This window comes from Chaetodon auriga, chromosome 5 (assembly GCF_051107435.1).
Source record: "Chaetodon auriga isolate fChaAug3 chromosome 5, fChaAug3.hap1, whole genome shotgun sequence".
Classification (NCBI taxonomy): Eukaryota; Metazoa; Chordata; class Actinopteri; order Chaetodontiformes; family Chaetodontidae; genus Chaetodon; species Chaetodon auriga.
The window spans coordinates 15,730,688-15,758,104 of record NC_135078.1 but is presented as its reverse complement, the minus strand read 5'-3'; the positions used below and the strand labels follow the sequence as shown (position 1 = coordinate 15,758,104).

At 41.4% G+C, this 27,417-nt stretch overlaps 1 protein-coding gene across 1 annotated transcript; it reads left to right on the top strand.

Moving 5' to 3' along the window:
- gpat2 (glycerol-3-phosphate acyltransferase 2, mitochondrial) lies at positions 1 to 27,413 on the top strand. Its single transcript, XM_076731141.1, has 22 exons — positions 1 to 72; positions 2,435 to 2,545; positions 2,938 to 3,008; positions 3,108 to 3,218; positions 3,647 to 3,769; positions 5,050 to 5,149; positions 6,683 to 6,816; positions 7,103 to 7,202; positions 10,602 to 10,781; positions 11,819 to 11,917; positions 13,127 to 13,209; positions 15,091 to 15,221; positions 15,335 to 15,405; positions 15,664 to 15,824; positions 15,982 to 16,085; positions 18,105 to 18,289; positions 18,749 to 18,826; positions 20,191 to 20,313; positions 23,912 to 24,032; positions 24,419 to 24,487; positions 24,862 to 24,917; positions 27,184 to 27,413. The coding sequence occupies exons 1-22, from the start codon at positions 1 to 3 to the stop codon at positions 27,298 to 27,300; spliced, it is 2,400 nt and encodes a 799-aa protein (XP_076587256.1). The 3' UTR covers positions 27,301 to 27,413.
- The last annotated feature ends 4 nt before the right edge of the window (positions 27,414 to 27,417 follow it).

Sequence of the window (27,417 nt, the reverse complement as noted above, 5' to 3'; positions counted from 1 at the left end):
ATGGTGCAGGAGAAGAATGACGGAATAAACAATGACATGGTCCTTTCACCGATTCAACAGAGCAGACCCGCTGTAAGAACACTGCCTGCATGACTCTCTCCCACTGTCATCTCCCACTTAAGCCATGTGCACTAATCTCAAACTCTTTGTTCATCACAATCACAAGAGAACATGCACGACCCCATGTGCTTCATTCTGTTTGATGTTTACCACATCGCAGGATGTGATGTATCAGTGAGTTGTACAGATCCATTAGAAAATGAAGACGAGTGCTTGACATTTGGGGAAATATGCTTTGCTTATTCACAAATAGAAATGTGACAACCAACATTTATGGGGAGTTAAGTGCTTTAACTACTTTCTGACAAAAAACTGTTTGGCATGATGTCTTCCTAGAGTCTTGTGACTGTGAATGCCAGGTTAATGGATTACAAACTGTTTACTTTTGAACTTACTTTACTTGCTATTATGTTAAGTGAGTGCGTGTGTGTGTGTGTGTGTGTGTGTGTGTGTGTGTGTGTGTGTGTGTGTGTGTGTGCGCGTGTGTGTGTGTAAGAAAGAGATTACACAAACCAGATACAATTTCCCCTTGTTGCACCGCTTCCTGACTCTAGCTTTGTACTTAAAGAAGAGGTTCACAATTTTTTAAGTCTGTATAAAGGCAGTAGTTGGGGGCTTGTCATACAAATATGAATCCTTTACCATAAAGATGTGAGCGTTATATCAGTCTTCTCAGTGAATAAGCTAATTTCCCACATGTCAAACTATTCCTTTAACACTTAGGTTGGAACGTGGTTTTAGCCTGATAATGTTAAAACTGTACCTTCACCTTGTGTCAATCACTGTCTCTACTTCTGCCTCCTGTCTTTATCCCTTTCATCTGAACTAGTATGACCATTTGAATTATTGACAGTTCAATTCACGCTTTGTCATTACAGTATTGTTTCTCTCTAAATTGAACTTTTCTTGGCAAGGCACTGTTTCAGTCTGCTCCTCTGTTTTCCATCATCATCATTCAACCAGGAGAACGTGTCATTGATTTTAGGAGATTCATTAGCTCCTGTCTGAACAGGGTAATCAGTCTGAATCCTAACTAACATTTCATTTCAGGCACTGTAGCAGACCACACACACCACGCTGCATGATAATTAATGGGTGTCGTTGCTGTTTGTTATCATAACACAAATAATTGTACAACTGACCAGCAGTCAACTTGCTGCAGGAGACCTTAAGCCTGGTTGATTAGTATACAGTACACATTCTGGCCTGTGCTTCAGTGCATGAGCTGTTTGTGCCTGATGTGCACTGATTGCTTGATACTGGGTCTCATATGGGCCCTGTATTAATATTTACTGCGCTGCAAGTTATTGCATGCTCCCACGGTTTCAAAGGTAAGCCAGTCACGGCAACACAGAAATCAAAGCAAACTCAAAATGAAATCCACGAGCAAAGAATCAAGGCATTTAAAACTGGCTATTCGTAGCTTGTCGAGAGTAATATGACATTTTGTCTCATTTGACCTTTTGTGTCAGCTTGTGAGATGGTGCGTTTACATGCACACAAGACTGGTTATTGGGAGAAATCAGGTCATCAGAGACATTTACATGCACTGATAGTAACTTGGTTACTGTAAAACCACTTATAAATACAGCAGATCAGTAAGATTTAGTCCTCTATAGCCTGACCTTACTGTGGAAGTATAACTTATTGTTTTATGCATTGAAGAGCTGATGGTGCAGTGAGAAAACAGGCTCTGTAGTGTTTCTTTACAATGCAAATGTGTCTTACAAAAAGCCAACTTAATTAGACTTTTGGAGGCCACTTTATTTTGGTGTTAATTGGTGGAGATGTTTTTGATATGAGGTTGCATAGCTGTGTGTAATGATCTCTCCTTTGATCCCACAGTCTGCCAAAGTCTTTGTCACACGTTTACATGTAAAAAACACTGAGAAACCTCAGTCATGCTTATATGTGTCCAAGAAATCAACACTTTTCAGGATAACTCTAGTTGGGGAAATTGAGTTTTTCTGATTTTCTACGCCAATTACAGAAACCAGGTTCGTTGTACATACATAGTGAAATTGGGTCACTGCAGAAAAAAAGACTTAAATGTGATTACATGCATGTAAACGTTCTGGCTGTGTCATTAGTGGGTTTTTCAGCTGTTAGGCATTTCTGACTTACCCTGTTCAAAATTAGACAAAGCACATCCGGTCCCCATGAATTTCTACATACACTGATGGTGTTTAGATTATTTTGTCCTCTCCCATTATATGAGTGAGGGTAGACTAAATGACACCTCCCAGTATAATGCCGTACAGTTCAGCACTGGTAAATAAATTGGTAACTGGGTGTAATGTCAGTAAGTGGATGCGGTTATAATCGCTGTGTATGTGACGCCTTATTTACGTAATTGTGTTTCCTTTCCTCTCAGTTGTCCTGGGACATGAAGATCAAGAAAAAGCTGAAGACAGCACCTCCCTGTCTGGGCAAGTTCAGACCAGCTGTTGGCCAGTGCTGCCACCAGTGCACCCCAGACAGTCTGGTGAGTCTGCTGAGGCTGGAGATGGATAGAGAAAGACAGGAAAGGAAAGGATAAGTTGAAAATTAGACTAATGAAATGAGGGAGGCAGACTGCATACTCATGCCATCCAACAAATTTAATTTTTCTACCAACTATGTGCTGCAGATTGGCTTCCAAGTCCAAATTACTATGAAACAAACTATTTCACTGACTGAAAAGATCCTGACCTCGCATGACACACTAAGCTTGTTAAGTGGATTTAAAGATGCTCTCAGAGATGTCCCCATTAGATTGCATCCCTCAGCCGTGTGTGTCTTTTATGCGGATGATGAATTGGATTGTGTCCAGCAGAGCTCACTCTAGGTTGATGTTGACACCCACATCTGTCTGTGTGTGTTTCTATCATGGCTTAGAGAACAAAGCTTGGACAAAACTCTTCCCTCGGCTTCCACAACCTGCTGAGTGTCAACGAGACGCACACCAGGTATTGATAATACCTACAAAACACGAACAAAACTTTTCAGTCCCAGGACACTCACCCATGCACATTTTCTGCCTCTGCATTGTGTGTTTGTAATCGCAGGTATCGAGGCTGGCTGGTGCGGAGGGTATGCTGCGTGCTGTTTGTGAGTGGGTGCAAGGTTTACGCCAGTCCTGTTAGCAACAGACTGGAGAGAGTCTGTCAGAGCAACAGGTACCTGAGGGGAAAGAGGAACAGGAGGAGAGGACTCGAGATGCTAGAGGAGAATAAATAAATGATAGGCAAAGATACAGAAAATGAAACAGGTCCAGCAGTCCTGGTGAGAGGGAAAGAGAAAGGAGGAGAGGAGATAAGAGACACAAACAAAGATATAGAAAATGAAGGCTATCACGGGGTCTGTTCAGAGTGCATGAAGAGCAATGGGATAACTTTGGACTGTTGTCACACTTTCCCTATCTATGTCACTGATTCTTCAGTTTGTATTTGTCTTGTCTCCTTCGGTGTAATTGAGTTTAACCTTTATGTAACTACTTTACTCGGGGATGTTGTTGCCTTACTGGAAGATGGGTGTTTGCCTGCGTGTTGCACAAAAGAGGCTTTGTGCTGCGTTAAGTCTGCTGTCCTGTGACCATGTGTTTCAGGGTGAAGGAGGCACTCACAGCAGAGCATAAAGCACCAGAGGGGGGAGACAGCCAAGGGCAGATCAACTGCCTCTCACCATTCCTCCCCCTCATTAACACCTGCATCTTCCCTGGCCTCTCACGGTGCGTGTTTGTTTATGTGTGTGTGGGCCGATGGGCACAGGGCGAGGTTCAGAGATGGCTGTTTATTGTTTATTTATTAATAAAATGCTTTTGTGTATTGATGTAAAGCTGCACTATGCAACCCTTTCTCATAGAAATAACAAGAAATCAGTAGGACGTACTTTTGGATAACGGGGATATTAAAGGTTTGTGTTGTGACCAGCAGATTAAAATATTGCAACTTAATTTCTGAGAAATCTGGTTTGTTTGTTTGTTTTTTTCTTAAATTTGGCGCTACTACTCTAATGGATAAGTCTTTTGATATCCTATATTGTTCTCGCTGTCAAGAGCTGCCATAAATACTCATCGCCATAATATTAGAGCGCCAAATCTGTGACTAAAATTCATACCAAGTGAATGTACAGTAAAAACTGAAGTGCCCAGCCGTTTTTGAAGAATGATTTCATCTTTTTTCAGATTAAGATTATATCTTGCACACTAATAGCACGTGACAGAATTTGAGGCTCAGTGATTAGATTTTCTTTCTTAGTGATTTGATCAAAGAACAGTTGTTCTAAAACAGTTGTTTTATTCTAATGATTAAACTGATCCAGTTGCCAGTCACCGAACATTGTCTGTGCAGAAAATGAACAGGATGTTTAGATCTTGGACCCTAATACAAAATACAGTCATGCCCTCCTTTTGGCCCTCCTTTATATTTTACATTGAATGGGTGTTATGACTCTGTCAGGTCTTAAGAGCCTGTTTCTGTAGACACAGACAGTATTAGATTTCTGTAAATGTCTTGTGAAATGGAGTGGAAACTTTTAGCTTTTTTTGCTCCTCCCTTTTAAAGAAACTTTTTTTTGGCTTTCTTATAGTCTGAGAAATCTCTTGTCAAAATCTGCTCTGCACTGTCTTTTTTTCTCCTCTCTTTCTCTCTCCATCATTACAGCCTTGGCCTTCATCTCTATCTACAGCTGTCGCCATCACACCCACCCCTTATCGCTTTCCGTTTTGCTTTTTCCTTATGTAATCAGTTTCTTTCTTTCCTCATTCCTCTTCTTCCCACTTGGTCTCATTCCAACATGCCTCTTTTACATCCTGCCAGACTCCATCCTCACCTCTGCCCGAAATCCTGTATTGGCGGCTGCTTCTTCACAGCTTCACCACTATCTATCCATTATTCCCTTGTGTACATTGTCGCCTTCTCCTCCTTGTCTCCAGTCATTAATTATTTCTCCTCTTTTTTCTTTCCATCCGTCTGTACGTCTCTCCACCTGCTATCCTCTCCTGAGTAGATTCGTCGGCTGGGTGATGCTGAAGATGTTTTCTTCTATGTTTGACAGTATTCAAGTAAACCTCAACCATCTTCTGGCACTGCACAGAGCCTCACAGGAGGTACAACTGTCTGTGTGTGTGTGTGTGTGTGTGTGTGTGTGTGTGTTTGTGGGTGTGTGTGTGTGTGTGTATTACACATATACGCACACATCCACACACTCAGGATGTGAAAATAGGGTGTGTTCAGCCATCAGATGCGATGGTAAAAATCTACAGCCCCGTTTATGCACATCCACTACAAAACATTTCAAGGTAAACAAAAATGTAAGAATATTTTTCAGCTTTTTTCAAATATGCTTACTTTTGAAAGTCTCTAAAAATCCACTGAAAACTTTCAAGTTTCTCGTACTTGCCTTGTTATACTTAATTATTTTCATTTTTTTTTAATGGAGACTACACAGCTCTAATTACATGGTTGACTAAATAAATACAAGTAAATAAGTCTGAGTCAGGCTGCTATTTTCAGAGGTTCAAGATGGGCATGAATGAATTCAGTGAACTATGTCTTTAGCTGAGATCTCAGCAAAATGCAGTCAATTACAGAAATGAGTGCAAAACCACCAGGAAATTATTCTCATGATCCTCATGGTTTTCAATGGTTGTTAGTGCATATTCAGGCTTTCTTACACCATGTGAATAGTGCTCTCTCTTCCAAATGCATTTTTGCAAACTGAAAGTAGGAGGACCGTGTACAAAATGGGTTCAGTTCTTGATTTTGCACATCGATTAATTTAACAAGGGATGTGTTTCATTGTCCAAATGCTTGTGGCACTCGCAATGTGACTTAGATGTCTTTATCCATTTAACTGTTTAATTGACTGTGCACTCATTACAGATAGATTAAAAACTACCTCATATGATGTCATTGAAACGGATAAGTAAGTGAGAGTCTTTTGAGATTTCAGGAGCAGGTTTGCCAGATAGATAAAAGATGATGAAGAAAAATAAAAAAAGTAATAAACATATTTTCATCATGGCTTTAAAAAAACAGCACTCTGACTACTTACATTTTTTTATGGCAGCACTTTTATTGCGAACCTTATTACCTTTTTTACTGTAGTGAAACTATCATATCCACAAAAGTACAATCATGTTATTGTCTCTCTACTTTGACTTCACTTGATGTATAATGGAGTTTGCAATTGTAGCTCTTCATTTCCATGTCTGTAATGAAAAAAATCAAATGCTGTTGAAAAGATGAAGGGCTACATACAGAATAATAGAGCTCATTGTGCACTGTCAGTCTCTGCAGTGAACTCAGTCACTTAAACATACTCCCCACGTATCAACTTAATCTCTGCCTGCATCTCTTTCTGAACTGAGTGTAAAAATAATATGATTTTTCAACTTTGTGTCCTTGCTGGTGTATTAATGTATACATTTATAATACTGTCAATGCATTGTGTCACATTTCATCGTGCTCATATTGTCTGAAACTTGTGGGGCTTGATTATACTTTTACTTAAATACAAGGCCACAGAAACACTTTCCTGATCAGTGTACCACCTCTGTACAATACTCCATTATTATCCATAATGGATGACAATGTGAAGAATTTTGTTTTTCTAAAGCAGCTTCTGTTCCGTTATTCAGGGATCTCTGCTGGTTTACGTGTATGTGCGTCAGAGCATCATGGACTGTGCTCTCATCCCTCTGGTGCTCTTCTCTCACAATTTGAGCATTCCATACACTGTTTGTCCCATTCGGATTCACAGCTACTTCCTAAGGTATAGTCACGCACACACACTCAAACCCATATAGGAGCTGCTAGGCAAGTTTCACAAAGATAACAAGTATAAGGTCTACATGGTTGTATGCAGAACATACAGTATCTTCCCCACAAATAGTACATCCTTTGTGCAAGAAATAAGGTGCTGAATTTATTGCTTTTATTCACAGCATCATATTTAGACCAGTCAATGTAATTCTAAACACTGTATGAAGGTGCTTCATCAAACTTCTTAGATTAAACTAGCTACATCTGAGATACAATGTCCTCTATTGATCCTATAGATCAATCCTGCAGAGAGTAGGTGTGGTCCTCCTGCCACCTTCTGCATTGACTGAGCAGGATGCTGAGATGGACAATCTGTACTCACCTGTCATGACCGCTGTAAGTCTGGCAAGTTTCCATGGTTTAGGGTTAAAGTGAGGTAGGAAGTGGTTCTATTTGTTTTGATTGTAGTTCTGTGAGGTTTTAAGTAAGAATTAACTCAGTGATGAACACCTAGAAACAAATTTTTGCTCTTCTCTGGGGTCCAGACAGTTCATTGTCATCATCGTGTTAGCAAGACTAATGCTGTGTTCAAAATCACATACTAAGATTGCCTTCCACTCAATCAGTTTGTACTGCATACTGCCTGCTAAATGAAAGATAAAGTATGCCATTTCCAGCAGACTGTAACTAAAACAATACGTCATCTCTTCATCACATGACATATTGATCACAACAGCTGTTCTAGTGGCTCTCAGAAGCTGTACTTAGGCACAGCAATGCTATGAGCTAAACGCCAACATGCTCACAATGACAATGCTAAAATGCTGATTTTTTGCAGATATAATGTCTGCTATGTTCACCATGTTGGTTTAGTGTGTTAGCATGCTAATTATTGCTAAGTAGCACAAAGTACAGCTCAGGATAATAATAACAAAGTGTATTTGTATAGCACCTTTCATATAGGAATTGCGGTTCAAAGTGCTTTACAAAAAAAGAAATTGCATGCACTGAGTGAGTGCTTTACATAGAAAGGACAGAATGCACAAAAAAACAGATAAAAAAAGAATGGAAAATAAGATGGAGAATAAAACCCACCATGTAACGGTAGTAAAAGCCGGATAGAATGGGGATACAAATTAAAAAGAATCACAAAGCATAAAACCACAGAATAAGATAATAAAATGTAGACAAAAGCAGAATACATAGAATGTATAAAATCAAGTAAATACAGTTTCAAAGAAGTGCAGCAGTGCATAAGCCCGAGGCAAAGCACAAAAGTTTCAGGCCTTATCAGGAAGTCTGGGCTAGTTAAAGGCTAAAGTGAAGAGATATGTTTTTAGCTTTCTTTTGAAAATATTCATCGAGCTGGCTTCCCTGATATCTATAGACATTGTGTTCCAGAGCTTTGGGGCGTAATGGACAAAGGCTGCATCCCCAATTTTCTTTTGACTGTTGCTGCAAACCTCCAATAGACCAGCAGCAGATGATCACAGTGTTCTTCAAGGCAAATAATAAACATGGGAGCAAGCAATGTCCTAGTCCATTGAGGGCTTTGTATACAAGGAGGATGACCTTAAAATCAATTCTGACTTCTGAGGGTGATGGAAATGTCTTCACAGGTATTGGTCATCAGCTAAAGTTTTGGACAGAATTGCATTTTTGACCTGATGATGGTGCTAAATGAGAAGTCATGGGGTTCAAAGTTATTACAGTTCTTCCTAGAGGGGAGCACTAGTGTCTGTATCAGTTTTCATGGTAGTCTGTCCTATAGTTGTTGAGGTATTGCACTCAAAACCACAAATGTCAACCCCATGGTGGTGCTAGATGAAAAAAAAGGAGGATCACCCGAGCCAGTATGGTAGCAGTCATCCTCTGAGCAATGTGCATATCTGTACTGAATGTTACAGCAGTCCTTCCAATATTTGCTGAGATATTTCAGTCACCAAAGTGTTGGACCAACCAACCAGCTGACACAGGAGCATTGTCATCCCTAGAACCAAACCATTAACATGGCTAAATGAAATCAATTGGATTTTTAGATTTTCGTTTGAAGATTATATGAAGCTAATTTAGCACTTATCCTCAAATGAAACTTCTGGTTAGTGATACCAACTTCTTCCCATCAACAACCTCCCAAAGATGGACTTTCTGTTTCATATTTGTATTCTCCTCTGCCAATTAAAAGATGACTTACAAGACGTCACTGAAGTACACTGACTGCCGCATGTTTTGAAAAAGCTCCCTCTTGAGCCATGGAGGGCTTTCAGCAATTGTTTTTCACACATGCAAATATCCCTTTCAACAGTCAAAAGCTAATTCAGGTTTCATGTACCCTTTTCTCAGAGTCACCAACCATAAAAACACCCTCTTGGTACAAACCATTCCAGCCTGACAATTGGAGCAGATCCTCATTAACTGTGCATGTGAACCCAAAAACAGTTTGTTTGCTAGTAGATGGGAAGGAAGCACTGGGCCATGAATCAGAAAACATGTTGCTAATGCATTTTACTGAAAAAAAAACCTTTCATAGAGAGCAGGTAATTATATAAAATTGCAGGGTAAGCAAAAGATTCCTGTCCTTGTAATTTGGCTGTTTAATGTATGTGCTGTCGGTTCAATTTATACTCGCTCACACACACACACAGTTTTCATTGCGCTCCATGGTGGCGTGTTTTCACAGGCAGCTCCTCAGTCAGAATAAAACCTGTCTTTTCATCCTCTCCCTCATTCCCTAGCCTTACCACTCTCTATTCATTCTCAAAATTATCAAGGGGCTTGAGTTTTGCTACAGAGATTGCAGCTTTGGAGTTGGCTGAGGTGACAAAGCAATGAGGAGAGGGCGGAGAAATGACAAGAATGGTGGTTAGTCTGATTGTGTGAGCTTGGCAGGTCTGAGCTGGTTGTATCTGTTTTTATAAGAAAGGTAATTTGTGGGTTTTTCCCTTTATTTTGGAGATTTATGTGGCCTGTATAAACAGCTGCCTCCTCTCTCTCTCTCCTCTCTTGCATCCATCACACTTTCCTCTTGTACCGTCTTTGCACTCTTTGCCTAATGCCGTGTCTGTATTGAGTTTATCTGTAGCAATGATCAGGACCTGCTCATCATTAATATCTTCCTGTCTTTGTGTCTAGCAAGGGAGCTCTTTCATGCTTTGTATCAGTTTGCCTCAAGATGTATTTCATTTGGAGGAGTTACTTGTATATTTAGATCAATATTGTGCTATACAGTTCAATAAAACAGCTCAGTCTTACATTAATCTACCAGACTACAGTCACAGTGGAACATAAACTGGTTGTTTATGAGTGACGCAGCCAGTAGTTTATTTTTTTCATTGACAATTTATGTGAGTAAGCATATTGGCTGTGTGTGAGAAAGCAGGCTTGTTTAGTGGTTGTATTTCAATGTTAATAGACCTTTATTGTTTATTGAGTGTAGGCCTGCTTAGCTGCTGTTCAATGGTAATTGAATTTTCCTTGTCTGTGAGGGGAAAACAGTACTTGGGGCAAGGGAAGTGTCTCTGAATGTCAAGAAGTGTCCCCCACAGTCCCTTTTTATTTCTGCTCTTTATCCTACCTGCTTCCTGCATTTTGACTTGTCCTCCCTCTGCTGCCCTCCACACTGTTTTCCTGCCTCTTTACATTCCCTCAGAGGTCAGTTTTGCTGAATTGCTTATGTATATTTTACAAAAGCATGATATATATTTTTCATGTTACTAGCTCCCCTGCTGCCAGGACTTTTCAGACCTTTGACTCTGCCATCTTTCTCTCTCCCCGTGCTCTTTCCTCTTTCCTCAGCTGACACATGAGCTGCTACATGAGGGTCGGGCAATAAGTGTTGGTGTGTCAGCGGAGTCTGGCCGAGGTGGCCAGTGGCTGGCTCGCATCAGACAGCTCATCAAAGAGGGATCTGTCCCTGATGTCAGTCTTGTCCCTGTGGGCATCTCCTATGACTGTGTACCCAAGACCAACACACAGGTGGATGCGTGTAAACACACACTTACAAGCGCACACAAACCCTACTTAATAAGAGCCATCTGTAATGTCCTGAGGAGCAAGGGATCAGGTTTGGTTTAGAGCAGAGGTTTGCAAACTGTGAAGAGCAGATCCCCAGGGGGGAGCGGAGTAAAAGGCAAAATATACTGCATGATGTGAAAGGGACGGGGGCAGCCGGTATTCTAGAAAGAACAGGGAGTTAGTTGTAGTTTGGCCTGGGGATTTGTCCTGCTTATCAACACGTTGAACAGTTTGAGCTGCAGCAGAGGCCGTGACACACAGTTCATGGAGGAAATCACATTAAAATCCTTTTAAAATTCATATTCCTCAGAGACATAGACACAGTCAAATCTGAACACACCGGCACTGACATGATACACGTATTTTTACATTCAGTGTGACTTACACTTCTCAGGCATATCAGTATGACACATGTCCACTTCCATAGAGTAACTTATTTTATGTTACACTATCAGTATTTTTATATTCAAGGGGGCAGAGCTCTCTTGATTTTGGAGGGCGAGGGTCAGTGTCAAACTTCCTCTTTAAAGGCAAAACAAAATTGCCATAATGATCCAGAGTACAGCTGTGAAAGTCTTACTTCTCACTGGCCAGCTTTTATTGAGGTTTGCATTTCATTTTTCAAAGCAAGGTTCATAGCTATTAGTCTCCATTAGTCTTGCCCTCTGTTATCTGCACATTGAGACGATACTGGAGAGTGGGTGTTGCTTCGGTTAATTGCTCAAATAAGGTCCTCGCCTCATCATTTTATTCTGTCATTCACACAGTGCACATACAGTACAGAACACACAGTTCCACTGCTCTCTCTCTCACACACACACACACACACACACACACTATCAGACTGCCTATTTATCTTAGGGCTCATCATAGATCCTCCTCATTAGTAGAATTGCTGCTGTAATGTCCATCTCAAAGGCGAGACCTTATTATGATGGCTAACTTGCTGTGTGTAGCACTCCTATGAATGTGTGTGTGTGTTTTACGTATCCTCACAGGTTGGCTTAAGCTCTGTGCTGCAGTGGCTGTGGTCTCTTCTCTGGAGGAGACCAGGAGGAAGTGTGAGGATCCACCTTGCTCAGCCCTTTTCTCTCAAGGTGCCCAGGAGAAAAAGCACATCATCGCAGACCTGCCTATCATCTCCAGAAGTGGCTTTAAAATCAAGCAATGTTTACTTGTGACACCTCCTCACAGGCTATAGACTTAGTGCGAGCATAAGTTGTGAGCAGTTCAACCAACAAACTGCTTCCCTGATTGTTTCATTTCAGTGAGTTTTAGAGATCTTAAGCAGTAACAGGGTCCAGTATTTCAGAAGATAAAAGCATATTTTTTGTGGAACAGATTTTTCTCATCACTCTGTCTTTCTTGTCCCTTTAATCACCACCTTGTCACCTCCCCTATATTTATCTTTGGATCCTTTGTAGGGTCATAGCCCCCAAATTCGAGTCCACTGATTTACAGGCGAGGCTGGACAGGCATAGTCATAAATCACAACGACCTTGAAAGTGGACCAACTACATTAGCTTCAACAAAAAAAAGCTTGTTGAAAATTGGACTGGGAGCGACTGATGGCACAGGCTCAGTGCTTGTCATTTCGTTTGCAGCTGCATGTTAAGCAGTAATCAGTGTTGTATTTCCTGAGCTGAATATTCACTGCCATCAGAACTTGTCTGTAATGATTAAGCCTATATGTATTTGAGTCATTTGTCCTATTGATAGTTTGCATCAGGGCTCCGGTCACTCGTAGGCTGCTGTAGTTGCCTTTGCTCCACAGCATATTGTCTACAAGTACGGCTAAAAGTTTCAGGCATGGTTTGGCTTTGACATCATTTGTTGATGGCCAAAGTTTGTTTGAACAGAGCCAACATTTGCTTGCGGTTATGGAGCATAGTCCAAGAATAGGATGAGAAACCTCTCAATCTAACAGAATGTAGTTCCAGAGGACCTCGAACTGCTGCCTTTAAAATGATCAGAATCATAATCTCACCTCTCTCAAACTGTCTCAACAAAAGCAGAATATGACAGTCTGAAGGAAGGTAGGCTTTACTGCACTACTGTTGTATCAGACTACATTATTTTTACCCAGGTGTACCTCATAAAGAGTGGAGCTGAAGGTTATCATATGGTGATGATATAACGAAATGGGCTGCAGCAATAATAGTTGGAATTAAAAGTTTTAATGGCAACTTTATAATTTTCTCTGCTTGATTTAGCAGAGCATCAATACTGAATCATTTAGAAGATGCAAGTTCGCATCTCTTTGAGAGTACATGTGTGCATCCATATTCTTGTGTTCGTGTGTGTAGGAGATGTGCGAGTCAGGGAGGTGCAGAGTAGATGAATGGCTCCCTCTACAGGACCTGTTGCTGCCTCTTATCCTCAACAACAGGTAATCAAACCACCTGTGTGCATACCTGTATGCACGAGTGAGTGTTTATACAGTATGTGAACGAAGCACAATGGTGTTCGGATTTGGATTGTGTTTTATCTAACATCTGTGAAATTGAAAAGTTACTTTCTCTTAAACTTTGAAGATAAACTTTCCTCTAAAGCCTGAATCTGGCACAGATGCGATGGAAGCTCTGATGAGAGTTTTCATCCTCTTAGACTCGGTCCAATTACCATCAACATTACACAGTCTGCCAGCGAAAAAGATAACGGAAACAAAATAACATCCTCACTCAATCTCTGCTTGGCTTCTGACGAGCAAAGTGGCGTCTCCCTTCATATATTTAATTCTTCTGAGGAAGCGGGAAGTAGAAAAAAAACAGCGTGAGTGAAAGAGATGGCAAGCCATAGATGAGAAGAGGAAGACTGGGATAGTTAGATTGGATTGTTATCAGCATGTGAGCAGTTTTGGTTCTTTTTTGTACACACGTCTACATCATTAATGTGCTCCGCTACTTAACACTGTATCTCTGGCGTGCTACCTCATTCTGTTTGTCCCAGCTGCTGAAGTTTCAGCTTTTGAAGCCTATTTTTCCCACTGTGTACAAAAAGCACAGCAAATGTGAGGGCTGCCATAATGGAAAGTCCTCACATACAAACACTTATTTTACAGAGTTCACAGTTTATTTATTCTTGTTTGAGATGAACAATGTCATTGTCTGTAGGACTTGTTTGTGAACAGACACACTGTCTTTGATACACCTCTGCATACTGTTCTCTCTCACACGTTCCTAGCTGAGATGCATAAATAACATAAATATCTCTCCAGCACAGCTTCAGATAAGCAGCTCATAAAGGACCTCACTCTATAGCTTTATTTTACCCCCAAACATGTTCCTCTTATTCTCAGAAACATGGTATTAAGTCACCCACTGAACTCTCATAATGATCATTAAGAGTTTACTGGAAATACAACAACTTTTTCTTGTTCTTAGCCACAAATCTTGCAACAACAATAATAATAATTGAATTGATCATTACTGAAAAATTCCATATAGTATACACAAGTGACACTATTCAATTTTTTCATGTGGAGCAAATAATAGTTAAAAAGGAATTCACATGATTTGCTATGCAACTCCCTTGACAATGAATGCAGTTTATTTTGATGGCCTACGGCCAGCCGTGGATCTGTTGAGTTCACTGACTGTCTTCTTTGAAGTTGTAATCCATAAGATTTCAGTCCTGATTTTGCAACAACAGATTACTGTGGTATCAGCAAGTGTAGTTTAGTGCAGCAAACAAACAGTGAGCTGCGACTTCATACAGCAGAAGAGTAACTTGTGGATCAGTTTACAGTGCAGCCAAACCAAAAGTTCATTTGATTAAAAAAAAAAAAAAAAAAAGTCAGTCAATAATTAGCCATTTTCCATCATGCCATGAGTGACTGCATCTGATTTCATGCTGAGCATGGCACGAGTAGTCTTTCACATAACAGCAGGACACGATAAAGGTTGTTACCAAGAGAGTGCACAGTAAACAATGAGCCTGACAGAGATTGTGCTGGACTACGTGCACGCACCATTTCCTGTGAATCCCTAATGCTTTTGAAGGCAGCTTGAATCTCGCATAGGATTGGCAGAGTCCACTACTAACAATGAAAAGAGCTATATGTCCTTCCATCCATTACCTATACCTGCTTATTCTTGTAGGTTGCAGGGGTCCAAGAGCCGGAGAGGTAATCACAAAACGGGATTTGATTGTATGAAAATCTTGAGGATTATAACTTAAACAAGTGTAAATCAGTTGAGACGATCTTCACAAGAAGTCCTGTAAATTCATCCTGGCATTCTTCTGTCATCGTCTCACATTTTCTCTCAAGAACTGACAGTGTGTTTGGGCAGAGGAGGATGTCGTGGCTGCTGCCTTCCTCTCATTATGCATCTGAACTCAAAGAGGCAGCTCACCCGGAGAGAGACCTCAGCATTGCCATCGTCCTCCACCTCATCTTCTGTGGGTCCAGGATTATGTACTCCTGCTGAATCATAAATCTTTCTTAATGTTATGCAAATTGTTCCACATTACCTCTGTACTGTATGCATGTGTGTCTGTGTGTCTGTTTCTAGCTGCAACCTCCTGCATGGCTGTGATGTCCACCAGTCTGGTGGCCAGTCTTTTGTTGTACAGGCACCCCAGGGTAAGTGCACCATCCGTGTGTTTGTGTGTTTGCGGAGTAATTTTCCCCTCGGTGCTGTCACTGTTAAAACGAGCCACCGCCCCTCCGCGGATCCATCAATACTCCAAAAGGCTCATAAACAGAATTGGTTTTGGTGCTTGTGCGTTAGAGTGTGACAGTGATTTTCTTAGTCACACCCACCAGTCTCTAACTAATGTCAGCAGATTGTTAATGCTCGTGTCTGATTCTGGAACAAAACCTCTCCATCCTTCTCCACAGGGAGTGAGTGCATCTCTCCTGTGCCGTGATGTGGCCTGGCTCACGGAGGAAGTCTTGTACCGGAACAAAGACGTTGGTTTTGGGGGAAGTTTAGCAGAGGTTGTCCACTATTCCCTCTCTCTGCTCGCCCCTCATCTCATCATAGCCGCAGTGCCGTCTAGGTTGGTTTGCTGTCTGTCTAAGGAAAAACAAAGAACACTGATAAGCTGTGTACAGCAGAACTGTGTTCCTTATCAAAAATCCAATTTCCCTTTCACTGAAACCTCTGTCTCCATTTCTGCCCTTTCCTGCTTTTTGTCCATGTCTCCCTCCTTCAAGGAAAGATCCTCTTATTGTACCCCGTCCTTCTCTTGCTGCCACACTACACCTCACCCTCCAGGCCCAGATTGTCAAACACGCCTTTATTTTGGAAGCTGTTGGCGGTGAGTGACTTTGCATGGATGTATTTTGTGTAGCTGATGAAATTTTGCCTATAACATTTATGCCTAAATATCATCTTGAGACCCTGTGTTCTACAGGCACCTTATTTTTCGTGGGAGGCCTTGGCTATGGCTCTGACTGTTGGCATGTCAGTCTGGAAAATTAGTTTGAAACATGGCATTTTTAAAGTTTAACCACTTAATATTCTGAGTGTTTAAGGTATACCAAGCTTTGAGTGGTGTTGGGGTACTGTACATCCAGCAACAGATTTTTTGTCACAGAAACATGAAAAAAGAAGCAAGTGATGTGAGGTGATGTGATTGTGATGCTTTCTAAGTTGCCAAGAGACATAACATACCTAGTGTAGTTCAGTGTGAACAATCTTGACACCAGATCAGAGGTTAGCTTTAAAAGATCCTCATGCCAACTCTGGACCAGGGAAGGCTGGTTTCCGCTACTATTGACCTCACAACTGGAATGAGCTGCAAAACCAACTGAAATCAGAGACACTAAAATTCTACTAGCTGATATTTTAATTATATTTGTCAGTGTTTTAATTAGTCTGTCTGCGTGTGAGAGAGAGACGACTGCATTGTGTGACTAAATTATCTTGTAGCATTGTAATGATGTATAATGTATATGTATAATTTACACATGGTAGCATTAAAACCTCTGCATGCAAATACAGACCTGCGAACTATGGTTGAAGCATGTTTATCTTCTGTGTTTATGATAATAGGAGCACATTATGCACTTCTTCTCAGAAGACACTTTGAAAGTCCTGGATATTGGATCCTTCCACTAGCATATGGAATACCTCCCAATTTAACTTGATTGCCATTGTTCAAAGCCAGTGTGGGAAAGAGATGCCCCAGATGTAATTAGACACAAAGTAATGGTGTAGAGGTTGGGGTGGTTGATGGGGATTTTCCCCAAACCTTACCCACATTGTGACTGCCAGTGGTATGTATTGCAGAAAGTGCATTTTCAAATCGTTGGCATTGAACAAAACTTTTTGCAGAACTGGCCGATTTTGCCATTCTTGTTTGGCAGTAAGGTTGGGAACAGCATAATAGACACAGTATAAATAATTTATGGTAATCATCTCCTTGCGTAAAGCCGAGATTTCAAATCCTCACCAAGTCTCAGCTCGTCTTTGAGCCAAGAGCTGCCTGTTGACTAAATAGTATTTAAATGTGTGCTGTGTTGTTTCTAGTCATACTTACAGGCAGACTAGGTTGAAGCCATAGATGCTGCTGTCCCATTTTAGCATTGCTAGTGGAAGTAAAAATAATGTGGTGTTCTGAAGTGCAGGAAGCTACTTTGCCTGCATGACTCATTATTCCTGCATGACTTGTTTTGGTTGTGTAGGAAGTGAAGCAGGAGGACAGTACTGGAAGCCTCTTTGTAGTAGATTAATACATGGCTGCTAACCTCAAGTAGTAAAAATACGTGATATTTTCTTGTGTAATTTTGTAGCAAATCTGAGAACCATAAGATAAACCCTAATTTAGGACCCTTTGATCTCAAATATGGGTAGTGTAAAAATCAGAGTTCCATACTGGATCAGTAGAGGCCCTGCTTACCAACGAGATGGAAACAGATGGTCCACTGCGGTGAAGAAAGTCCTCCAGGTTTGATTTTGTGACTAAATGGAGTGTGAAGTTACTTGTTTAGGGACATGAATAATCTGGATGTCAAGACTTTCCCACCAGCACATGAAAGCAGGATAATAGGGATGAAAAGTACAAATAAAGAGAACACTTGTGTAAATGGCGTAAATCCCAGCTCTTATCAGCAAAATCTCATCGACTGATCCTTGAGCCAAAGAAAGTGTCCACTGTGCAATGTTACTGTTCTGCCAAACAGTAACCTTTTGAGAGATTGTCAAGCGATACAAACCAGAACCTGCTCACCTTTAGTCACACCAGTTATCTCACTGTGTGTACTCTACTTGCATGAAGAACTGGAGCGAAAGATGTGACGTTTATATGTGTGTGTGTGTGTTTGTTTGTTCTTAGCGTGTGCGGTGTCTGCAATGCTGTGTGAGGTGGCCGATTGTGGCGTCAGCAGCAGGGTGAGGAGTGGAGGCGTGGATGGGGAGGAGGTGAAAGGTGACATGGAGTTTGATGTGGTGCTCTGCCAGTCTGAGCTGACTGAGAGAGCCCTGCAGCTCTGCCATCTCCTACCTCCGGGCTTTATGCCAGTGAGTTTGAATTCATATCACACACACACACGCACGCACACACACGCAACCCAGTGCGTCTCATTCAATGGATGTTTAATGGAGCTGAACAGCTATTCATCTTGCTCTGCTGCCTCTATCTCTGCTAGAGAGAGGTTGTGTGAGGTGTGTGTGTACGTGCTCCATCAGACTGACTTTAAGGGCTCAGAATCTGAGCCAGAACTGCTATTTCTTTCTCTGTTTGGCCACCTTTCATTTCAGCAGCTGCTCTTTCTTGTCTCCTCTGCTTGCAGCTCTGTTTTTCACCCCATTCCTTAACCAAAAATATCACCCCTGCTCTCATCCCCCTGCTGGCCAGCTCTCATTCTCATCCTCTGATCTCTGCTACATCTCTACTACACACTTTATGCCCTCTGTCAGCTGTCTGCTTGGATATGTGGTGGGCTGAAGGTCTCCCTCTCCCTCTCTCTCTCTCTGCAGCCCTGTCAGTCATCCCAGAGTTTTGCTCTGGATGCAGTTGACAGTCTGGTCCGTTGTGGCATCCTGATTATGGAAGAAGTAAGCTAGATTTGAATTTTCTTCTCTAAAGTACTACATAATTTAATGCTGCACTGTTTTGAGAATATATATTTCCTCAAGTTTATTTGATTATTCAAAAATCTAAAGGATCTAGTTTGCGTTTTATCTACAAATTCCTTTTTTTAAAAGACATTTTCAACTCTTCATGCAGTACCTTTTTATTTGTTTGAATGTAGTTTCATTACTTCTCATATATTTTTCCATTATTTTATTTACTGTACATTATTTTTATTATTAATTCATGAATCATTTTCTTTAAAAAGATAATGAAAGTCACAGTTTCCCACCACCCAGATCTTCAGATTGTTTGTGTTGTCCAACCAGCAGTCTAAACATGAGACAGCGATTGTTCAGCAGAAAACTGCACATGGTGATTGATGATGACTGAAAGCTTGGTTTTATTATTAAATACTTGGATTGGAATATTTGACTTATGGCTTACGGCTATAATTTTGTTTTTTATGATAGCAATGTAAGAAATGACTTTGTGAAAACAGTGTGGAAGTGGTTGCTTGAGGTGACGAACCTACAGAGAATTATCACCTGATCCCGCAACCACTTCCACACAGCTGCTTCCATCGGCTTTATAGAGTTTTAAACTGAGTTTCAGCTCAGTATGTAGCTGTCCTGCCCATAATGGTGCTGTTTTTGCTCACCCTCATAGCATTTTTTTGGCCACAGCAGGCAGTTTTTTTTTCAGATGAAAAGCTCTAAAAATCCAATGTACCCTACCTGCTCAATACCAAACAGCAGACAGACACACTTGGCAACTAGCTAGTGAACGTAGTGGAACATTTAGCTGCTGAAGAGCCAGATATTTCCCTCAGGAGCTGGTGGAGGCCAAAAACAGAGCTAAAAGAGGGCAAATGTTGAACTTCCATTGATCAGATGGACAGAAACACGACTTTAAATCAATGATAACAAGTCAATAAGTAGCAGTTTGCTAACAAGCCGCATCAACTTAAGAGGCGATTAAAGTGCCACTGCTGTGTCCACAGCTTGTTTCAGGCCTTTTTAACAGGTTGATAGAATAACAGAAACAAAATAACAAGAAAAGGGTCAATCAATGAAACAGAAAGAAACCATAAACTGACAACAATCTAAGCTCAGTGAAAGCAATGACAGGCAGGCAGATAATGAATAATAACAATGATCTTGAAGTTACAGAGAGGTAATGCGTCTGCAGAGCCTTCTTACAGTCTGTGGTGTACAATTAGGTGTCAGATCTGATGTTTTATTTTGCAGTGAAACTCAGACATTAAACACAAAATCACACATGACCTTAGCAGTCAGAAACAGTTGCTGTCTGACATGCTGCTGTTTGTGCCCTCCATCCTATGTAGACTACCCGGGCCGTGCCCATCTGTGACTTCTGGAAGAAGGGGGGCACTCTGACCTGGACCACCACTGACGACCCTTATTACAGCGACTCTGACTGTGAGGAGCAAGATGTGCATTCCTACAAGGTACAGAGCTCCTCTCTGCTGGGCCCCGCTGGTTTCTTCACATGCATTAGAGAAAACCCAGAGGTTATATGACGGGAAAAATGCTCCACACTGGCACAGTCTACAAACGATGGCACCCATACAGGGCACGTACACAAATACCAAAAACACCACATGAAAAAGTAAACTAAATCTCCATGATAAAAGCACCTACACAGTTGAGTCATGTAACTTGAATGCCAGCTATGTGTCAGCTTTAAAAGAAGCCTTACTGTCATCACTATTAAACGTGACTGTTCAAAGCAACACAAGGCAGCTAAACAACTTCCAAAGTGATCAAACGGCCAGTGTTCAGAGTGCAGGTGCATTGGTCACGAGCACTGCGTCGTGATGAGCGCCTCCAGAGTCACCACAGTACATGCAAAACATCAGGCGTGAACAAAAAAGCAGGCTGCATGTTCAGATCATGTCAAAAAAAAACACCCATCATCCCGAAACGATCATTTTGCTTCACTCAGCTACAGAATAGACATTTACTTTCAATTCCAGTTGAGTTGAACCCACTGGAGAGAGATCTGGACACAGGCTGGCTTATTGTATTGGCATTTTTGCTTTTTTATGTACATCGTAGATTGGTTTTGGATGATGGGTGCTTTTGTATCATTTTTGTCTGTATATACTTCACAGCCTGCTTTCTGTTTGTGTTGATGTTTTCCTGACAAAGGCGGGTTGAAACACTGCATCATTACACATCTTTTGGGGAGCTTGGAGTGTTCACTGTGTGGACTGCCTCTGCTTTTGTTGTGCGTGCTGTTTTTATACCTCACACTTTCCCAGCCGGGGCTGGATGTGCACACTATCATCTTTCTTGCTTACTTCGGTTACAGCCATTATTTGACACCCTGTTCTTATTAGAAAATGCAAGAAATACTCTATCTAGCTACAGTAAACTATACAGAAAGCATCCAAATACGTTCTTGTGCTGCCAGCAAGTTGACTTACTCGTCCAGTAAAACCACTGCCACCTCCACACTGCTCTAAAATCTTCTCTCTGACTTCGGCTTTGTCCGCCGAGGATGAGCCTCATCAGTGTTTCTCCAGCTCAACTCTTTTCAACTAATCTTTTAACTTTCTCCAGCCAGTGCTCTCACTCTTCTTCTCCTGACGCCTCTGCTCTGCTGCCCTCAGCTCAGGTGCCGAACAAGGACAGCAAACACCTCCACACCAAACAACAGAAAACATTCCCTAACCTCCTCCTCTGCTGCCTGTTATCGGTTACCCTGGCTAAATTCACTTTGGATGGTCTCATAGAGCAGGCTGGAAGTAATACAATAATAATAAGTTGAGAGATTTATGGCCCAACACCAAACTATTCAGAAAAACTAGAAAAAAAGAAAAAAAAGAAGAAGCATTTTGTTCACTGACATGGAGAACTCTGTTCTAAAGGCACTTGCATTTTTTATTTGTTTTTGTATTTGTGTGCAATCAATTATTTATTTATGTATTGGAGGAGCTAAAACTGATGACCTGCAGCTCTGTTTTTTCTTTTCAACCCAGATATGTACTGAGCAGGACAATAAACAGTTTGTATTTGTATTAGACAAATTATGTAATTCAGTTTTTTAGTTACATTTCTTTGACACGTAATTTCTTTTCATTTCTCCAACATAAACACTGATACAGATCTGTCTGATGCGCTCATACCACCCAATATATTAATGTGTGTAATGTGCATTTTTTTTCAACCTGCTTACTCATAGCTGCTGATTTGCCCTTTTTTAACGACGTGTTTGTACTCCCCATAGAACTCCACTAATGAGTGTTGTTCTGACCGCTCTCTCTCTTTTCTCTCTGCCATGTTGATTTTAAAGTTCTGCAGTGTATTGAAGCGTCTAAGTGCTGCACATTCACATAATGAGTGTTTAAACACAGATTGAATTAGCCTTATTGACTAAATGGTGAGCGCTCATTGAAAAATTGGATGAGCTCCATACAAAGTGTTACGCTGAATGAAACATCACTTGATATTGACATGTCACTGACTTGATATGTATTTTTAAGCACATTTTGTAAAACGAGCTGAGTTTCTATGTGTGGGCGGCAGAAGAAACTGAGTCTGCTGCAGCCGGTCCACTGCACTGCACTGGTGTGAGCATCCATCCCTTTTAAGACACAGCATTTCTTCATGGTTTTGTAAGGCTGTGTAATGAGCAAGGAGCATAAAACCAGCTGCAGTCTACAATGCAAACTCGCATATATTCACATATTATATGGTTATAATGGCTCCTTGCACAGTGCTAAACTATTTAGAAAGGGCTTTAATGAACCCCTGTTTTGACGGTCACCATGATGTAACTCTTGAGGGTAAATGTTTGAATACATAAATGCAGAGCCAAAGTAGATTTCCAGTTTCTGAATCCCTGAAACAGATGAAAGGTTTCTTTATAAAAGAATCATCCCGTTGTCCAGTACATGCACGCCCCTTATCCGCATCCAAGTGTTCGTATGGTTTGAGCTGGACCCCTCACTTCCACTAGGGGAAGTCTTAATTTTACAGCATAGTGTGCTTTCAACTTGGAGAAGACACTTCCTGTTTCAACATGACAGCACCTCTGTGCACAAAGCCATGTCCATAAATACAATGATTTTCTGATTGTGGTGTGAAAGAACTTGACTGGCCTGCACAGAGTTCTGACACCAACCTCTTCAGACAGCTTTGGGATGAATGTTAACCCCAAATCTGAGCTGGCCTCATTACCCAACATCAGCGCCTGACCTCACTAATGCCCTTGTGGCTGAAATGGGGTAAATGTCCCACAGCCAAGCCTTTCCAGAAGAGTGGAGGCTGTTAGAGCAGCAGATTAATGCTCGTGGTTATAGAATGAGATGTTCAGCGATCACATGTGGGTGTACTGTTCTCGTTTGCACACACTTCTGACCATAGAGTGTGCACGGATTTTAAGACTTGTGCTGTAGGACTGGTTCCAGGTGCAAGGTTCAGTCATTGAAGTTGCTCTGCTCCCATCCTGATCAACCAAGGCTGACCACAGGACATCGGAAATAAATGCCCATGAAATAGATTCATCGAAAAAACAACATAAAATTGTATTCTACAAGTTAAACAAGAGGAAGAGGATTAAGACTAAATTAAAATGTATGTCCTCCTTACACATTTCTGTTGGTACTGTTGTATCCCCTGTGGGATGAAGGAGGAAAATGAGGAAAATAAAAAAGTCTTATGAAGGTATTGGTTGAGTCCAGTCCTTATTGGGATTGGGATCTTTCTGTTTTGTTGGGTGTTTCTGTTATTCTGTTATTTTCCTTTCTGTCCACAATATACATTGGCAGTATATTTTGTGTGTTTGATTTGTAGGTTTTAGTTCACATGAACATAAAAAGCACTGAGATTTGAACCTGGGACACCCACATAAAAGTAAGCTGCTGTGCCAGTGTTGCTTTTATATTACCGTGCCTCTGTGTCCTGCAGCAGTATTACTTTCTGGGGCCAACAGACCAACTGACTCATTGTCGTGGAAAATGCTCTTTCATTCCTGCTGTCTCTTTGTCCTCCCTCCATTTAGCCATTTCTGACCACTTCACTGTCCGTCTACTTCTCTAGATAGGCCAGCCGAGTCAGTGTCCAGAGATGCTCTTCTTCCTCTGCAGCATGCTCGCTGGTCATCTGAGGGCGCTGTGCTGGACCACCGCCGGACTGGACCTCCTACACACACCTCTGCCGGGTATGTGTGCAGTATGTTTAAGGGTGTTTTATGATAATTTGGCAAGACCTTCACTTTGTCACTGAAAGCTTGCTTTGAAATTATTAACATTTGTATTTGATACACATAAAAAAATGAAAGTATTGCACCACATTGTTCACATTAGCTCATACATTCATGCTAGGTTAGGTCAAGATGAATGCCGATAGTGTTCTCCATGTCTGTGATATTCATGCTTCACCCTGAGCCATTTGCAGCAGCCTGCCGAACTGCCCACCAGTCATAAATATACAGTTTGATAGCATGTCACTGAACCATGAAAACTCCTCGTATTATCTTAGCAGACTGCCCTCACTTTGCTTTGAGTGCAATAACTGGCTCCCATTTTCACATCTTTGCTGCTGCAGAGGCAGAGTGCGTTGCTCAGATACACTCCCATCTGTGTGACACAGCAAGGAAGAAGAAACAGCACTATGGTGAGCCCAACCTAACATCCCCTCCCAGAAACACACATCAACACACACACAAAGATCCTCTATTTCTTTGTGTCGTAACTTCAAAAGCTTGTCACCTTGCCTTTTCCCAGTGATTCAGCCTGTGTTGTAACAAGTCAGCAGAGAGCCGAGAAGAAAGGCAGAACAGCTCCCCTGCTCTCATCACATGCTCTCTGCGTCTTAAAAATCATATAAGACAATCAAAAACTACCCAAATAACAGCCTTCAATAGTACTATAAAATTTCCATCAATCCCACTGGTAATGGCTTTGTTCTGTTATCTCGACCTGGTTTTTTTATGTCGGATATCTGACTGTTCTTTTGATTCATGTGTGCCTTTGTGCCGTATCTCACAGAGAGCTGCTCAGAGGAGGCTGCACACACTGCAGTTAGAACACTAATAGACCTGGGGGTGAGTGACAACCTTTTTGTGTGTGTGTGTGTGTGTGTGTGTGTGTGTGTGTGTGTGTGTGTGTGTGTGTGTCTACATCCATTCGTCTGCAGAGAATTAAAGCTTGACTGAAAGTTCAGGTGCCATCCAACTCCCAAAAAGTTCAGCTTTAACATTCGCCCGTTCCCATGCGAGCCTGAATCGAAGCTAATAATCGGTCAAATGCTGGCAGTGTTTTTCAACAATATTTTTGAGCCTCAAGCTCAGCGTCAACAGGAATCCAACCTGATGTTGATGCAACAAGAGAGAAACTGAGCCTGACTTGAGCGAGCCATATCCAATCAGGTTTGAGGCAGAGATGTCAGTCTTTAAAGAGAATTCACTGGGCCAAGGACACAAGTGATTTAAAATTAGAAGTGAGAAAAACGTGGTGCAGGCAACACTTCGTCTTAGGCTCCTAACCGTGCCAAAGTGATTCATATTTCTTATTTTGAGCTTTAAGAAGCAAAATACTGACATCCTGCTGACCTATAACCCTTCTGTCGTTGTCTGTATGCACTAACCACTAGGTTTCAGATTGTGCTAGATTTAATTTGGTTTTTAAAACATTTATAAATGGTCTGACCACACAGGATCACAAACACACCTCTAAGTAGTACCTAGCTCGGATCACTGGTGTCCTGAAGTGCAGTTTTGACATACATGTAGTTTACCTCTCGTATTTCCTTTTTCAGCTACTTGTAAAGCTTCAGTGCTCCATCTGTCTCTACACGGGATGCGTTCAGGCACAGAACTGAGTGTAGGTCGCCAGTGTTTTGACAGCACTTCAGAGCCCAACACACTATCACTGTAGTTACGTGCCTAAAACAGGAGAGCATCGACTTGAAGAGTAATAATGCACTTTGTCTTACATCAGCTTGTGTGTGCCACAGTTGAAACTTGAGTCATTGAGTGGCCGGTACAGATGTATTGATTACAGTAGAAACATATCTGCTCCATCTGACAAGCGAGGCAAACATAAGTACTAGTTACTTCACTGGTAATGATTTTATACACAAAATCTATAATCAGCTTGCAAAATATGATGTGTTGTTATGATATAACACCCTAACAAGTGAGCTTTTGAGGTGCTGGTAGGTGCATTTCAGAGCCAGGTGAGCTGTATTGGTATTTATGCGAGTAAATAAGTGAGATAAATATTCTGAGTGTTCGTAGGGTGACATATTTCCCTTTCTTCCTGTGGGTTTTGAGGTGATGCGATATGAAAACACTCTGCTCAGACACAGTGGACCGAGGATTAAACAGACACTTTGATGAGTCCAGATAAAGGCTTCGTGTTTATTGTGATGGATTATCAAGATGCAGCAGTTTTCAAGTCTGTGCAAGTTGTTTTTCATACAGTGCAAGAGGGAAGGCAGCAAATGGCCTGTCTTGCAGATAGGAATATGAGCATCTATTATTTCCATCTGCACTGACTCTGCACACAACAGCGAGGAATAATAAACAGAAGGGCAACGAGCCGATAGGCAACTTGAAATCTAAGACATGAAGAGAAACACACCTGTTCCAGCCAGAAGATATGAGATAAGAGCAGCTCACTCGTAACTCTGATGCAGTATTTTTAATCCATAACCATATAAATCAAATTCCCTGCTGTCGCCATTTACCACTCAGCCTTTCAACTCAATAAAGAGCACCCATCAGTCTCCTCAGTCAGTGTGTGGGTTGGGATTCAGTGCCTTTATAAAAATAGAGCATCATTGACCTATATATCTGCAAAGATCTCATGAGGAAATGACTAACTTTCATATCAAGGTTATCAGTGAGAAATGGTCGTTATCGTGTTTGTCTGCAGGATTTGACACTTAATTCCACTTCCTGATGTCAAGACGTTTTGAGTTTTCCCAGTTGAATCAAAGGGGAAGTGCTTCATGTGTTTATGCAACTGTAAAACAAAAGACAGCACGGTCTGAAGTCGGGCTCTCTCATTTCGCCTCATTATTTCAGACCTTGCCGAGTGAGTAAGGTGGTTCAGTGTTTCTATGTAACGTCTTGAGCTGTTTTGCAGTTTGAAGTGTTTTTGTTTTGAAAGGCCTTGTTTTTATCTCTCTTATTACGTCAGTGTTTTTTCTTTGGCCTTGTGCAAAAAAAAAAAAAAAAAAAAAAAACCCCACACCACTAAAGATAAGAAAAGCTCCGCGCTCGCAACGTTCAACTGAAGGTTACTGAATAACAAGCATTGTGGTTTGCGAGTGTCCTGACAGTGCTGTGTTTATCTTCACTTCAGGTCCTATCAGAGGAGCGTCACAAAGGAGGCGTCTTCCTGGGTGTCAGTCCTTTGTTCCAGTTGTCAGAAAACAGGCAGAAACTGCACCGCTTCATCTCACAGTACCTCTACAATTAGCGCTTTTAACTGAGCAGCACAACTGGAGGCCGTGACTCGGCTTCGTTTTGTTGCCGAGTCTGACCTCATCCTCTGTTAGTGTCAGAGAACCTCGTGTTCGGTGTTAAAAAAAAGAAG

What these genes read in the sequence shown, in the direction of transcription:
- gpat2 (XM_076731141.1), top strand. Translation starts at nt 1, where the DNA reads ATGGTGCAGGAGAAGAATGACGGAATAAACAATGACATGGTCCTTTCA. An exon ending in ATAGCCGCAGTGCCGTCTAG is followed by an intron (nt 15,825 to 15,981) that starts GTTGGTTTGCTG and finishes CCCTCCTTCAAG; the next exon opens with GAAAGATCCTCTTATTGTAC. An exon ending in AAGATGTGCATTCCTACAAG is followed by an intron (nt 20,314 to 23,911) that starts GTACAGAGCTCC and finishes CTACTTCTCTAG; the next exon opens with ATAGGCCAGCCGAGTCAGTG.